A 15,217-nucleotide genomic window follows, 5' to 3' on the forward strand; every position below is an offset into this window, starting at 1 on the left:
TGTCCTGGTGAAAAATTTACCTTTTACTCCTACCTATGACTTTTGTTTCTTAGTCAGTTTCTAATCTGATTGTATATTGCATCTCATTCCAGTACTCCTGGATTCCTTATAGTCCCTAAAAAAAGATATTGTTAAACGCTTTATGAAAAGCCTAATGTCAATCAATTTTTCTTCATCCATTATTTAGGTGATCCCCAAACTGTGGGAGGAACATTTGGGGGGGCATGTGGGAAGGTCGGGGCCAGCCCCCATGGTGGGCGGGGAGGGAGCGACACCCATCTCTGGTCCCAGCTCTGCTCCATCCCCTGCCCAACTCTGCCTTCATTCCTTCTCTGTCCCCAGGGCAGCTCTACCTCTAGCCTCAGCTTCTCCCCCATCCCCAGTTCTGCCCCAAGTTCCTCTGCTGAGGAAGCCTTGGCTGTGCAGTAATGGTGGGGGTAGGGGGGGCACGGACAGATTCCATTAGTGGTAACGGGGGGGGGGGCATAACAGGAAAAGTTTGGACCCCACTGCACTATTTTAATTACTACAATTATTTGAGCATGTTGACTGGAGGTACGACTTTCTTTTACAGGACATTTTTTTTTTTTAATAATTTACTGTTTCAGCCAACTTTGCTAGTACTAAAGCTAAACTCAGTGGCCTACATTTTAGGCTTACTTGAAATCCTCTTGGATTAACAGCTGGTGACTTTGCTGTTTCATGAGTTTGTTCCAGCACCCTCCCTGTTTTGACATGTCTATTTTGTGACTGTACCTCCCCTTTATTACCTGAAAAAGGGTCACAGTGGGGTAGATATCTTTATCCTTTGAAGACTGATGCAAGGAAGTGATTTAGCTCCTTTGTCCTATCTATGTCCTCAATTGCTCCTTGGTACTACAGGAGCCCTTCAGATAGTTTTAGGCTTCTTCCCCGACAAGCTGAAATAATCTCACTTGTGTGTGCATTTTATGTCTCAGTCTAACACTATGTTAAAGAGGAATTAGCTAGTTTGTGCTTTAACTCGATGGTTGAGTCATCATAGCTGAGTTAAATCGCTACTAGCCTGTCCTTTCTTGCACTAGAACTGGCTAGCTGGAGAAATAATTTATGGTGTTGAAAAAAATCAGTTTTAAGTTTGCCCTGTGGTGACACTTGGCCAGTTCACAGGCAGGTAGCTGGAGATGCCTGTTATTAGCCTTTGATTAGACTTGCCTCCCACTCCTCCAACCAGGACCCCTTCACTGGGACTATAAGGTAGCTGCTGTTGTATCTGCATTCCTTGGAGAAAGACTGATCCCCTCCCCCACGTGGCCCTGTCTCCACCGGCTCTGTTCCGTGCTGGGGGCTGTAAAGACAAATGAGCAAACCCGAGGTGCCAGCCGCCCGCTGAAAAGTGCGGGGTTCCAGACGCCGGCCAGCCAGGCAGGCAGGCAGGCAGGCAGAAGAGCTGTTACCCCCTGGGCTTGGTGGGAACCTCCGCAGGCTAAAGCCAGAGGAGACCAGCCCCGCCCCGAGAGAGCTAGGCGCATGCGCTCGCTATATCAAGAGCCCTCGGACGTGAGCACAGCGCCTGCGCAATCTAACTAGCGTAGGGGCAGCACCTTATGCTGCAGCCAATCACGGCTTAGAGGCGTGGCCTGTTCCGAGGCTCGGAGTGGAGTGGGCGGGGCTGCAGGGCCAGGAAGGAAGGAGTAGGGGGAGTGGAGCCATTTAGTGCCGGGCTCTGGGCTGTGGAGTCCCGCTGCCGTTGGTGGCGAGAGGCGGCAGCTGCCTCGGCCAAGATGGTGTCGTGGATGATTTCCCGAGCGGTTGTGTAAGTGACTCCTGGGGGGACTGTGCTCGAGAGCCCAGGTGTTTCCTTTTTCGTGTGGGGAGGGGTCGGGGGCCGGTGCCCATCGCGATCCTGCCGAGGCCCCTGCGCAGCTGGCGGGGGGGCGGGGTGCGGTTCAGCTGTGCGCCCCGGGGGGTGTTGTTAGCGTCTCCTTAGTGGCATCAAGGTGGGATGCGAAGGCCGCCCTGTGCAGCCGAAGTGCCGACCGGTGGTCCCTCTGCTCCTGGGCCCGTGGCAGCGGGTGGCACTTATGGCCTGGTGTCCCCGGTTTGGCCCCTTGTCTGGTTGCTGACATTTGACATTCCTGCGGTAACTAGATAGCTTGGTGGGTGGGGAGCCGAGTCCTGGGGAATGGGTGTCTCCAGAGGGCTCCCTGCTCCCAGTGTGACAGCCTGAGCCAGATTCCTGTGCCCTCGGGCAGCCTGCTTTGTCTATGTACGGGCTTGACCTTTGTCTGCGTATCCTTCCAGCGGCTTAGTAACCTATGGAAATGTTTCCATCCCTCTCTGGGGGAGGGAACTCCAGTTATTAGGAAGAGACTGGTATTAGTAATGGGCAATTCTATCATTAGAAACATAGATAGCTGGGTATGCGATGACTGGGAGAAGTGCATGGTGACTTGCATGCCAGGTGCAAAGGTTGCAGATCTCTCAAGACATCTAGATAGGCTTATATGTAGTGCTGGGGAGAAGCTGGTGGTTGTGGTACATGTAGGTACCAATGACATAGGGAAGGATAAGAGAGAGGTCCTGGAGACCAAATTAAGGCTGCTAGGTAAGAGATTGAAGTCCAGGGTCTCCATGATAGCATTCTCTGAAATGCTTCCAGTTCCACATGCAAGGCCAGTTAGACAGACAGATCTGCAGGGTCTCACTGTGTGGATGAGATGATGGTGTAGGGAGGAGGAGTCTAGATTTATTAGGAACTGGGGAAACTTTGGGGAAAGGGGGAGCTTATACAGGAAGGATGGGCTCCACCTAAACCAAAATGCAACCAGATTGCTGGTGCTTAAAATTTAAAAAGTTGCTGTAATAGGGAGTTGGGGAGAGACTCAACCATGCCTCAGGGCTGCCCCGGGGGGGGCAAGTAGGGCAATTTGCCCTGGGCCCCACAGGGGCCCCCACGAGAGTTTTTTGGGGCCCCTGGAGCGGGGTCCTTCACTCACTCTGGGGGCCCCGGAAAACTCTCGCGGGGCCCGGGCCCCCGGAGCTTCTTCCGCTCCCTGTCTTCGGCTGCAATGAGGTGGTGGTGGGGTCCTCCTGCCCCGGGACCCGCTGCCGAAGTGCTGGGTCTTCGGCGGCAATTCGGTGGCGGGGGGCCCCCTGCTGCTGAAGACCTCAGGCCCCCTGAATCCTCTGGGCGGCCTTGCCATTCCTCTGGCCAATAGGTATCTGGAATAAGATTCCAGGATTGCCACTCTGATACTTGTAAAGTCTGAGTGAGTGTGAAGTGATGGACAGAGCTATAAGCATGGTTCAGGGCTCTTTGAACCTGATGATATTTTCAGCAATCCTCACTGGGTTTTGAAGTTTGTTATCCTACAATTTAAACATCAGCAATTTTGACTTGTGTGGGGGTACTCAAGTATCAATGCTTCAAGCGTCCTAGACCATTGTGATATCAGAGATGGGTAACTAAACTAATCACCACATTGACTTTACAGCTAATTTGCATGTAACAATTTGATTGTAGTAGGGAGACTACATAGATGATGGAGTATTTAGCCCAACTGGCACACCTGTGTGACAGGGTGGGGTTTTAGCTACTAATTAGTTTATAACATTACACCTTCAGACTTTGCTAAAAATCATAATTGTGTAAGCTATATCTGCTGAATTTATGAGGACAACTGGTTCCCTGACCACAATTCATATATGTACATACTAACCCAAGAGTAGCTTTGTGAGATACCAGAGCTTCTCTTACAATGCGATTAGCCATTTTCCTTTCTCCCCCTTTATTAGAGTATACAATAGGCATGTAGCTTAAACATAATTATTGTATTAATTAATAGCTACATTTCCATAGCATGTGCTTCTTTAAAAAAAAACAAGCAAGTTAACTGTTTAAAACTCTTGTTCAGTAATAGTTTTAATGAAGATGAATGGTATAGAATTTTTAGGAACAACAACAATGGGACTTCTTGCATTTCACAGGGTTCAAAATGCTTATTAGAAACACTTAAAAAAAATACTCACCAGAGAAACTTGTCACAAGAACAAAATACAAGGGATGCTACCAATCCTGACAAGGTGTCTTTTGGTTATCAGCAGCACTTTCCTGAGAACCAATCCTATCTGATTGACTATAATGTTAATGGGATTCAGTTATTAGCAACTGACATGCTGCATATAGACAACTTTTTTTTTTTTTTTTTTTTTTTTTTTTTTGGAAGATAGACCCCAGTTGTAGGCAGATATGTTAGGTTGCAACTAAGGAAGGAAGCACTGCGACTATCCCAGAGACCTCAGGGAGAGGTCCATCCAACCTCAGTGCTTTCTTCCCTGGCTGCGTTCCTGCAAACCTGCATGTGGCCAGTGACCTTCTTCTCTCTCAGGCAATAATGGACTGAGATGCCCAATCCTTGCCCAATTGGGGAGCCCCTGGCAGTGTCCCAGTGCTGTGGACTGGGAGGGGAAGCTGTGGACAGGGAAGCAGCAGGGAGCGGCACTGCAGTCTGGATGCTGGGCCTTTCCGCAGGGAGCGGGGGGGTGCTGGAGCCTGTAGAGCTGCATGGTATCTCTGCCTGCGCTATCCAGGCTGCGTTCTACCCTGGCACTGGAGATCTGGGTTTAGCATGTCCCATAGTCCTTCCCTGGCTGCACCAAGAGAAAATAGGTGTTGGAGTAGAGGGTGGGAGGGGTGCTGAGTGAGTGTATGGCCATAAAAGATGAGGAAACAAATGTGAAGAAGATGTGCTGGTGTACTAGCTTTCCTGTGGATGCTCTCAATGCCACCAGTAAGATGGCACTGAAGAGGATAAATTCTAAAAGTGAAAAATGTTAGGCCTTTTATGTATTGTAATGAAAATGCCTACACTCTGACCTAAACTGCTTAATAATCTCTATACATTTTAGAGAAAATGCTTTTCTGTCATGAAGCTGATATTTTTTGCTGTTTCTGCTGTAAACTATTTACAGTAATAGTCATGAAGCTGAGGCTGTAAACTTTTTATTTGTTGTAAGGAAATCATTCCCATGTTGTTAAGCTTATTTCTCTGCTGCTGTCTTGTCCCTCATTTTGGATTCTGACAATTGTCCCTGTAACTTAAGCTTTTTGTTTTAACAAACTTCACTGAACAAAGCCCCAAACTAACTGTTCAGTCTTGATAGCGGATGCTCAAATGAGTCCAGAAAAATCTTTAGTCAACTTACCCAGTTTGCAAACAACTGTTGTAGTCAAAGATATTGCTAATCAATGTTTACATCACTTACTTAATGCTACAGTCATAGCTATGCATTTGACATTAGGATGTGTACATAAGTATGCAGTCACCTGCTTCCATTTATTTCCGTTACTGCATTAGGTCACATATAATGTTTGATAAGAACTTCAGTGGGTATAAAAGCAGAGTCAGCCATCTCATTTAGTAGTTTAATGTATTGTTGAAAGTAACAATCCTAGAATAACCATGGCTGAGAGCCTCAGTTTGTAATTATGACATGTGGCCCATAATGATAAAGCTGGGCATTATGTCATTCAAAATGACTGAATGTTGTACTTGGCACTTCTCTCATCCAGAGACTTAAAAGTAAATTAGTGCTACAGCAGCCTGTGAAAGAAGCAGGTTGTCATCCCCACTTTTCAGATTTTTATGGGGAGGAAGGGGAGAACTGAGGCAGTATCTAGTGTGGTTCTGCTCTTTATCTACTCTCCTTGAGAGGCTCAGATAATTTTTGTCTTTGCTGGGAGAAGGGGAGATGTTTAAAAGTACACGTCTTAGACCCCTCCATACTCTGCTTGCCACATTTCCTAGCTGCAAAGCCCTGACAAAATGGCTATATCCAGTGTCTCAGAAAGGTGGAGGCAGGAGAAGGGATGACTGCATCCAGGAGGGAAAACTAAGGGTCTGTGGGGCAAGAGACAAGGTCCTGTGTGGGGCTAGGGGTGTGAAAACTGAAATGGAGTTGGTGAGGGAAGGGACCTGGAGTGGGAAAGGAGGAAGTAGGTCAGGAGACGTCATGGGGCATGCTATAAGGAGGACTCTACCAAATTCACGGACCATTTTGGTGAACTTCATGGTCAGGGGATTTAAAAAATCCTATATTTCATGATTTCAACAATTTAAATCTGAAATTTCATGGTGTTGTAATTATAGGGGTCCTGATCCCAAAAAGAATTAAGTGGAGGGTCGCAAGGTTATTGTAGGGTTATTGCTATCCTTACTTCTGTGCTGCTGCTGGGCGGCTGGAGAGCAGCGGCTGCAGGCCAGGAGCCCAGCTCTGAAGGCAGAGCTGTGGCCAGCAGCTATGCAGAAGTAAGGATGGCAGGGTATGGTATTGCCACCCTTACTTCTGTGCTGTAGCTGGTGGGGTGCTGCCTTGAGAGCTGGGCGCCTGGCGAACAACTGCTACTTTCTGGCTGCCCAGCTCTGAAGGCAGTGCAGAAGTAAGGGTTGCAATACCGGAATCCCCCTAACCTTGTGACTCCCTTTTGCGTCAGGACCCCCAATTTGAGAAATGCTATTCTCCCCAGTGAAATCTGTATAGTATAGGGTAAAAGGACACAAGACCAGTTTTGACGGGAAAGAGAGACCAGATTTCATGGTCTGTGGCATGTTTTTCATGGCCCCTGCTATAAGAAGAGGCTTTCAGTTAAATGGTCTTCTGTCTTGGATTCCTTCCTACTTCTACTTCTTTCACCCAACTCAGAGGCATGCTCTGGTTCCTTGCCCTGATAAATTCCCTTTCTTGCTTCTTGATCTGCTCCTCTGCCCTGCCCCGTCCCCCTCCCCCGGCCCTGTTCTGCTGGACCCTGTTTTGTGGGTTTGGAAATAGAACGACACAGTGGGAAAGATATAAAACATTGGTGCCCCTCAGCCAAACAGTGTTTATATCGGGGCCTTGCAGAAGTTGAGTCGTCTAGTGTTTGAAAAGGAAAATAACTGAATTGGGTATGGTGCAGTTGTTCTTATCTATACTATATACATGAGTCCTGTATATTTAGATTGCACACAAACAATCCAGAAACCCTGGTTCTATTCATTCTGAGCAGCCGCCTGGAACAGCTGCCTTCATTGCTGTCCCTCCAGGTCTCCAACTGTTGTCCCAACTGCCATAGAACCTGTGCCTCCTGGCTGACCTACTGCTCTCTATTTGGTAGCCAGAAGAGCAGCAGCAGATTCACCTAAAGCAGACCTCACCTGGCCCTCTGCTGATCTGTTATCAGTCAGTGGATTTGCTATATTTGCACTTTGCCCCAAGTGTCTTTAAAACAAAAACCTAAAATTGTAGTTTCTCTAGACTTCAATTTCAGGAGACTCTTCTAATCTCAGTTAGTAAAATTACAGTGATATGTAGTTCCTGCCAGGGCTGGAAGGAATAAGGTCAGAGCCAGAATTGGAGTACAGAGCCATCTGATAGTTCTGTGCTTCAACTGCTAGACCACACTTTAGTCAAAAGTGTGGATAGTCTTGAAAAATACTAGAAGGGGTTAAAATAACTGGCCCATGTGTTGTCAGTGCTTTGACTAATCCTTCATGAAATACCTGAACTTGTCTACACAAATGCTTTATTATAGGACTGTCAATTAATCACAGTTAACTTGTAAAAAGAACAGGAGTACTTGTGGCACCTTAGAGACTAACAAATTTATTAGAGCATAAGCTTTCGTGGGCTACTGCCCACTTCTTTGGATGCATATAGAGTGGAACATATATTGAGGAGATATATATACACACATACAGAGAGCATGAACAGGTGGGAGTTGTCTTACCAACTCTGATAGGCCAATTAAGTAAGAGAAAAATTGTTTTTGAAGTGATAATCAAGCTAGCCCAGGACAGACAGTTTGATAAGAAGTGTGAGAATACTTACAAGGGGAGATGGATTCAATGTTTGTAATGGCTCAGCCATTACAAACTTTCTATATGCATCCGAAGAAGTGGGCAGTAACCCACGAAAGCTTATGTTCTAATAAATTTGTTAGTCTCTAAGGTGCCACAAGTACTCCTGTTCTTTTTGCGGATACAGACTAACACGGCTGCTACTTTGAAACCTGTCAGTTAACTTGTGATTAACTCAAATTAATTGTGATTAATCCCAGCTTTAATCGCACTGTTAAACAATGGAATACCAATTGAAGTTTATTAAATATTTGTGGGTTTATCTACATTTTCATATATTGATTTCAATTACAACACCGAATACAAAGTGTACACTGCTCGCTTTATATTATAATTTTTTATTACAAATATTTACACTGTAAAAATAATAAACAAAAAAACCCAGTATTTTTCAATTCACCTCATACAAGTACTGTATTGCAATCTCTATCATGGAAGTTGAATTTACAAATGTAGAATTATGTGTTTAAAAATAAACACCTGAGAAACAAGTTTGTTTACATTTGAGGAGATAATGCTGCTTGCTTTTTGTTTACAATGTCACCTGAAAGTAAGAACAGTCATTTGCATGGCATTGTTGTAGCTGGCATTGCAAGGTATTAACGTGCCAGATGCGCTAAAGATTCATATGCCCCTTCATGCTTCGGCCACCATTCCAGATGACGTGCTTCCATGCTGAAGACGGGTTCTGCTTGATAATGATCCAAAGCAGTGCAGACCAACGAGTGTTCATTTTCATTATCTAAGTCACATGTTGAACAAGAAGTAGGACTGAGTGGACTTGTTTCTACATGTTTTGGTGACTTCTGCTGTTTTAAAAACTTTTTTCTGATCTTGAACTATGAATCAAAGCATTCTTTCTCACTTGTAGGGTCTGAGCAATTGTGTATTTTACTGGAAGACAATATATTGTCATAACTTGGAACTAAATTATCTATATACTAGCTGTCAGTTACAGCCTGGTATGGATAAGACGAGACTATTCTGTAGCAGCAGGTTTGGCACTAATAATAATGTGATGTGTTCTACATAAACAAAAGTAGATGTCCTATTTATTTAAAATTAAATAAATAAATGAAATCTGTCATTCCCCCCCACCTCCCCATTACCACGTTATGCTCTTTAGAAGTGAAAGGGCTCTGATACATGGGACTTTGTAGCTGAGAAAAAGCTGTGATATCGTACATAAAACTTAGCCAACTGGGTTGATTGAGTTGGACAGTCAGAATGGGGAGGGATAGCTCAGTGGTTTGAGCATTGGCCTGCTAAACCCAGGGTTGTGAGTTCAATCCTTGAGGGGGCCACTTGGGGATCTGGGGCAAAATAAGTACTTGGTCCTGCTAGTGAAGGCAGGGGGCTGGACCTGATGACCTTTCCAGGTCCCTTCCAGTTGTAGGAGATGGGATATCTCCATTAATAATAATAATAATTATGTATTGTCAAAAGATAATTGATTGGTTCGTATTAGAACTGAAGATTCTCTTGGCTTCTTGTCACTTGTACTTATTACTAGAACTCAACATGACTAAGGGCTGCGTGTCTGTCACAGAAGTCACAGATTCCGTTTACCTTGGTGGGGGGAAGCTCCTACCGGCATGTCCCTGCAGCTCCTAGGTGGAGGGGCAAGGGGGCTCTGCCTGTACCTGCGGGTGCCACCACTGTGGGTTCCTGGCCAATGGGAGCTGCGGAGCCGGTGCTTGTGGCGGGAGCAGTGCCTGGAACCCCCCTGGTTGCCCCTTCCCTTAGGAGGTGCAGGGACATTCTGGGTAGGGAGCCTGCCAGCCCTGCCCCTGCCCCTCCCGAGCCCCAGCAGGGGGTCACATGCTGGGCACCACTGGGCATCCCCAGCTGGGGTCCTGGCCCAAGTTTTAGTTAGGGGTATATAGTAAAAGTCATGAACAGATCATGGCTGTGAATTTTTGTTTACTACCCATGACCTGTCCATGACTTGTACTAAAAATACCTATGACTAAAACATAGCCTTAATCATGACTTATTTCCCCAACCTGGAATATTAAAGAAAGAGAGGGATGGGTAAGTGCAGCAGCCTTTAAACTCTGGAGTTAGTATGCTACCATTAATACAATAGACATAGCTTTACCTTTGCCTAGAGACACTATTGGAATTTTTCTGATAATCCACTTAAGTGTAGAAGCTGGTGACAGATGCGTTGCGTCATGTAGTGTATTACCTTCCAAAGTAGGTTTGTTCTCCACATGGTCTTATTTTTTTAAATAAGACCTTCTCAGTCCAGTTTTAAATGTTGTTTGACAAAAACCTGGTAGCTGTTTAATTATTTTGGAGGCATCTGAATGGCTCTGAGGGTAGATAATTCTCAGCTTCTGTCCACAATTCAGAGGTGGCTCAGTCTGGTAGTGACACTTAGAAGACTGACCAGTCACTGTATAGATGAATGATGTTAGTGTCATCCACTGCTTAAAACAGGGGTCTCAAGCATGTGACCCGCGGCGTAATTTTCTGCGGCCCACGAGCCCCCCCACCCTCTCCCAGTGTTTACCAGAGCGGCTCGGCCGGACGTGCCCTGGGAGCAGGGCATGCTCCCTGCCCTGCCCTGCACAGCTCCTGGAAGAGGCTAGAACATGGGGAAGAGGGGGTGGAGGGGCTGTATGTTTCTGTTGCTTCAGGCAGTGCCCCCAGCAGCTCCAATTGGCTGGGAACCGTGGCCAATGGGAGCTGCTGGCGGTGGTGCCTCAAGCAACAGAAACACACAGCCCCTCCACCCCCCCCCTTCCCTACGTTCCAGCCTCTTGCGGGGGCAGGGAAGGCAAGGAGCCTGCCCTGCCCCCGGTACGCGCCAGGCCAGATCCTGCCCTCTGAACCCCTCCTGCAGCCGCACCCTGCACCCCGACCCCCTGCCCTGAACCACCTGCTGCACCCTGCACTCCTCTTGCACCCCAACCCACTGCTCTGAGCCCCCTGCCGCAATCTGCACCCTGACCCCTTGCTGTACCCCTCATCCCTCCTGCACCCCACCCCCCCACTCCCTGCCCTGAGCAGCCACCACACCCCTCTTGCACCCCCTGGGAGCAGGGAGGGGGCAGAGTTGGGGTGGGGATTTCGGGGAAGGGGTTCGAATGGGGGCAGGGAAGGGTTGGGAAGAGGCAGGGCAGGGGCGGGGCCTCATGGAAGGGGTGGATTGGGGGCGGGGGCCAGGGGCAGCGGGGGGTGTCAGTAATGCATTCCTCAGGGCAATGTACTAGTCCTCATGTGGCCCTCATGGTCGTTTGAGACACCTGGCTTAAAACGTGTGTCCACTTGACACACATTTTGCACTTGTCTGCATTTAACTGAGGTGACACGCTGACTTGCAGCTCCATTCCTAGCTTTGTCATCTACAGTACTCTTAATACTGATTTTAAACAAAATTTGCGGGAAATTGATGTTGGAATAAAAGTTTTGTTAGTGATGATAAAAATACCCAGCATCATGTAACACTTGAAATGCTGCTTGGTTTTGTTTTAAATTATAATATGTTTAAATAAGTTTTGAAGAGAAGCTTGTACAAACAACTTTGGCTTGATGTTTTCATTGTCTGCCCCAAATAAATGATTTATAATGTTGTTGGGTTAAACCTTTGGGAAGCATGACTAAGGTTTTTCTTGTTTGTCTCCCTGAATTTCCAAAGCCTGGAGCATAATACATCGTTTGAACTGAGGGTGCACGCTCTAAAGGGAAACAATATGGTCCAGTGATGAGAACAGAAAATTCAGAGACAAAAGACTTGGATTCTATTCACAGTTGTCCCTAACATGTGTGACCTTAAGTGAACTTGTCAGTGACTTGCCTTCTGTATCTGCAAAAAAATAAAAATTGGTTACTGTATTCTTTCTGCAGAGTGCAGTGCAATTTTTTTGATGTACAGCAATAAGTGTAAAGTACTGTCTCCCCCTCCTGCTTGCCCACCACTCTATATTGCTATCAAGAGTATTGGAGCCTGAAATGGATCTAGAATGCTTCAGATAGCATTAAGGAATAAAAACGGTTTCTCCATACAACACAGGGAGCTAGTAGTTTCATAGAGTAAGGCCAGAAAGGACATTAGATCACCCAGTCTGACCTTCTGTATATCATATGTCCATACCTTTCACCTGGATACCACTATATTAAGCCCCAAAACTAAAATATTTCAGTCTTTGGGATAGTAAACTGCATGCTGCAGGAAGAGAATGGGTGAGAGTAATGGGACCAGTTACTCATGAGGGAATTCTGTACCTAAAAATTATGCACACAATTTAAAATTCTGAAAATCTCATTTGTCAATTAAATGTGGCTCCATCATGGCGGGGGGGAGCACAGGCCACTGGCTGCATTGCGGTGGGAGATTACCCTAAAGCCCCTACCTCCCCCAGTACAGGGACTCCGCAGTGAGGCTGCATCTGACCCTGACACAGTGCAGGGGCTGGGCCTGCCCAAGAAACACCCTAGGGTTCTGTACCAAGCACACCAGGTGTTGGTAGGCAGGTTCAGCCCAGTGGGATCCAAGTGTGGAGGGGCTTAGTGTGTGTGTGTGTGTGTGGGGGGGGGGGGAATCCAGGTGTGGAGTGAAAGGTTTCTATGTGGGGCAGTCTGGGTGTGGGTGGCTCAGTGGGAAATCTGGAGGCACAGGGGCTCGTTGGGGATCCAGGCGAAGGTGGTTGGGGCACAGCGGGGGGTGGGGGGGAGGTATGTCTGCATGTTGGGGAGTCTTCAGATGGAAGAATACCAAAAGCATTGTGTTGTGGCATGAAAGGGTGTTCCTAGTACAAAACCACGCTCATGCATGTTTTGATATCCAGAATATGCTTAACTGAGATATATTTCAAGCTCACAAACACTTCCACACCTGTGGTGGAATAACTTACCTTTTGCAGCCTTATGTGAAGCCAACAACTAATACGGTAATACAGATGCATTTCGGGAACTTAAGGATCTAAAGCCAAATCTGGTATCCAAATACCTCATGTGCATTTTGGATCCGGATGGCTTTTAATCCCTGATGAGCAAGTCCATAAAAACACAGGTCTCTAAAAGATGTGAATCTGTAACAAACAGCCCCTGTCCCATGGATGTTTCATGTTTAAAGGGAAGCTATCTGTTTGCCATGGACAAGCTGTTTGATCTTTTAAAAGACAATTGAAATTTGTCATGAAATTCCAGTATTTACACTATATGAAAATAACTTGCCATGATAGAAACTTCAGGTTTTGAAGACTATGAAAAAGAACATGAATGAGACACTGCAAAGGGATTGTCAATGATCTTTAAATTAAAAAAAAAAAAAGTTCTTCTGGCACCTTAGAGACTAACACATTTATTTGGGCATAAGCTTTCATGGGCTAAAACCCACTTCATCAGATGCACGGAATAGTGGGTTTTAGCTCACGAAAGCTTATGCCCAAATAAATGTGTTAGTCTCTAAGGTGCCACAAGTACTCCTCATTGTTTTTGCTGATCCAGACTAACACGTCTACCACTCTGAAACGTCTTTAAATTTAAAGACGTGTTTCTTTGGGTTGTAGCAAACTATTAGCTACAGTAGTAGTGATGCTAAACAATTTGGTGCCAATCTGCCATTGGAAAATCATCCATGTGATAGACACAGGTGTATGCTGTAATGATACAAAAATACCCCTTATTCCTTTAAGAATATAGCTTTTTGATGGCAGATGTGAGTTGAATGTAACCAGCAAAGGAAGTGCATGTTAAATGATCTATTTGAATGTAACATTTAATATTATTAAACCAAACACTGGGCCTTTTTGTCTTTTAGCATAAATGTGTAGTAGGTAGCAATAACTCAAACTAGGAAGCATTTTAAAATTTTCAGTTAAAATGATGAGGGAATTACTTTTGTGAACAAGATTGAAGAACTCTCAGATAATAGGAATGAGTATAGACACAGAAAAGGGGTTACCTAATATTGAACATTCCCCATTTGTTTTTTTTAACTTCAGATCAGCAATCCGCTCCCAAGTCCAGATGTCACAACTTCATTTGAGCTAAAGGTGTTTTTTGGAAAGAAATGTGTAACCCCTTCTCTTACTTAACTTCTATTTTACTGATTATATTTATTTATTTATTTTAAGTGCAAGAATCCAAGACAGAAGAACTTTCTGTGGAGAGTTCCAGTATAATGCTTTTTGCTTTGCCTCCCTTTGCTAATGCGGCTGTTGTAATAGAAGACTTGGCTTTGGGAGCAAAGAGTAGAAAAAGAAAAACGCGCCCTCTTTTCCTTCACATTCACTGTCTGGAGTTTGTGCTGTCTGTTAATTGTTATAGTTTTCTCCTTATGTAACTTTCATATCCAAGCCTCAAAGGAATCTGTGGGAATAGTCTGTAGAAGGATATTCCTGTTTAGTTCTGTGACACAAGGGGTAATATTTAAATATGTCACCAAGGAAATTTTATTCTAAATTGAATTTTCATATATTTCCCTTAGTTTTGAAGATATTTCTTTTAATTTTATGTGATTAACTGATGCTACTTGTAACACCTAATGACTAGTTAGGCACATCAAAGTATGGGGTGTGTGTGTGCGTGCGTATAGAAAACTACCTTCTTAAGTAGTTGAGTTTCCCATGAAAATTTCTGTAGCCCACAGTTTTGGGGTTCTGTGGATTTATATTCCCATCTTCTGTGTTAAGTTTCTCATTTCACATAGGTTCCACTATCCAAGCCATGTCAAGTTTTGTAGGTGTTACTTTTCCGTGACACAAGTACTTGAGGTTAATACAAATCTTAGATGAGGATACAATGAGATCAAATTTATGCTATGCTTCCCTTCAGTTGTGGAAAGAAAGCCACTTCTGAAAACCCATAGCGGTTAACATAATTCCTTAGTTGGTCAACCGTGTTTTTAGAGAGACAAGGTGTGTGTGGGGGGGGAGGGAGTTTTTTTTACATGTCCGACCAACTACTTCTGGTGAGAGACACAAACTGCAATTTACACAAAGCTGTGCTTCAGGTCTGTATAAGCTCAAAGCTTGTCTATCTGACTAACAGACATTGGTGCAGTAAAAGATATTACCTCATCTCTCTAATATCTTGGAACCAATGCCTCTACAACAGTGCATGCAACCTTGTTTTTAGTCTCTTTAGGTACAGCAAGTCAAGTGTGACTTCTCTTGCCGATAAGGAATGGAATTCCCTTTTCTGAAGTACATCACATGCTTTTGCTGAAGTTAGACCAACAGGATCCCAGTTATGAACAAAGCTTGCCTCTGGTAAATAAGCTTAATGGAAAAAACGTTAGGCCTACAGTTGCCACAGGGAAAAATGTTAAGGGTAGCTCTGACCTCTCGGGGTGTATTACAATAAGGTGGTATGATTAACAGGTAATC

The 15,217-nt window shown here is 45.2% G+C and overlaps 1 protein-coding gene across 2 annotated transcripts in view; it reads left to right on the forward strand.

Annotated features, from left to right (window-relative positions):
- The first annotated feature begins 1,644 nt into the window (after window positions 1–1,644).
- The window catches only part of REEP3 (receptor accessory protein 3), a 68,241-nt gene continuing 54,668 nt past the window's right edge, over window positions 1,645–15,217 (forward strand). Inside the window, exon 1 of one of the 2 annotated variants that reach the window (XM_034775534.1) lies at window positions 1,645–1,795. In XM_034775534.1, coding sequence (XP_034631425.1) covers window positions 1,764–1,795 — 32 coding nt within the window. In that variant the 5' untranslated portion in view covers window positions 1,645–1,763. Of the gene's footprint in view, window positions 1,796–14,851; window positions 15,101–15,217 lie in introns of those variants that run through there. The other variant, XM_034775535.1, reaches the window with a different exon arrangement.

This window comes from Trachemys scripta, chromosome 7 (assembly GCF_013100865.1).
Source record: "Trachemys scripta elegans isolate TJP31775 chromosome 7, CAS_Tse_1.0, whole genome shotgun sequence".
Taxonomy (NCBI): Eukaryota; Metazoa; Chordata; order Testudines; family Emydidae; genus Trachemys; species Trachemys scripta.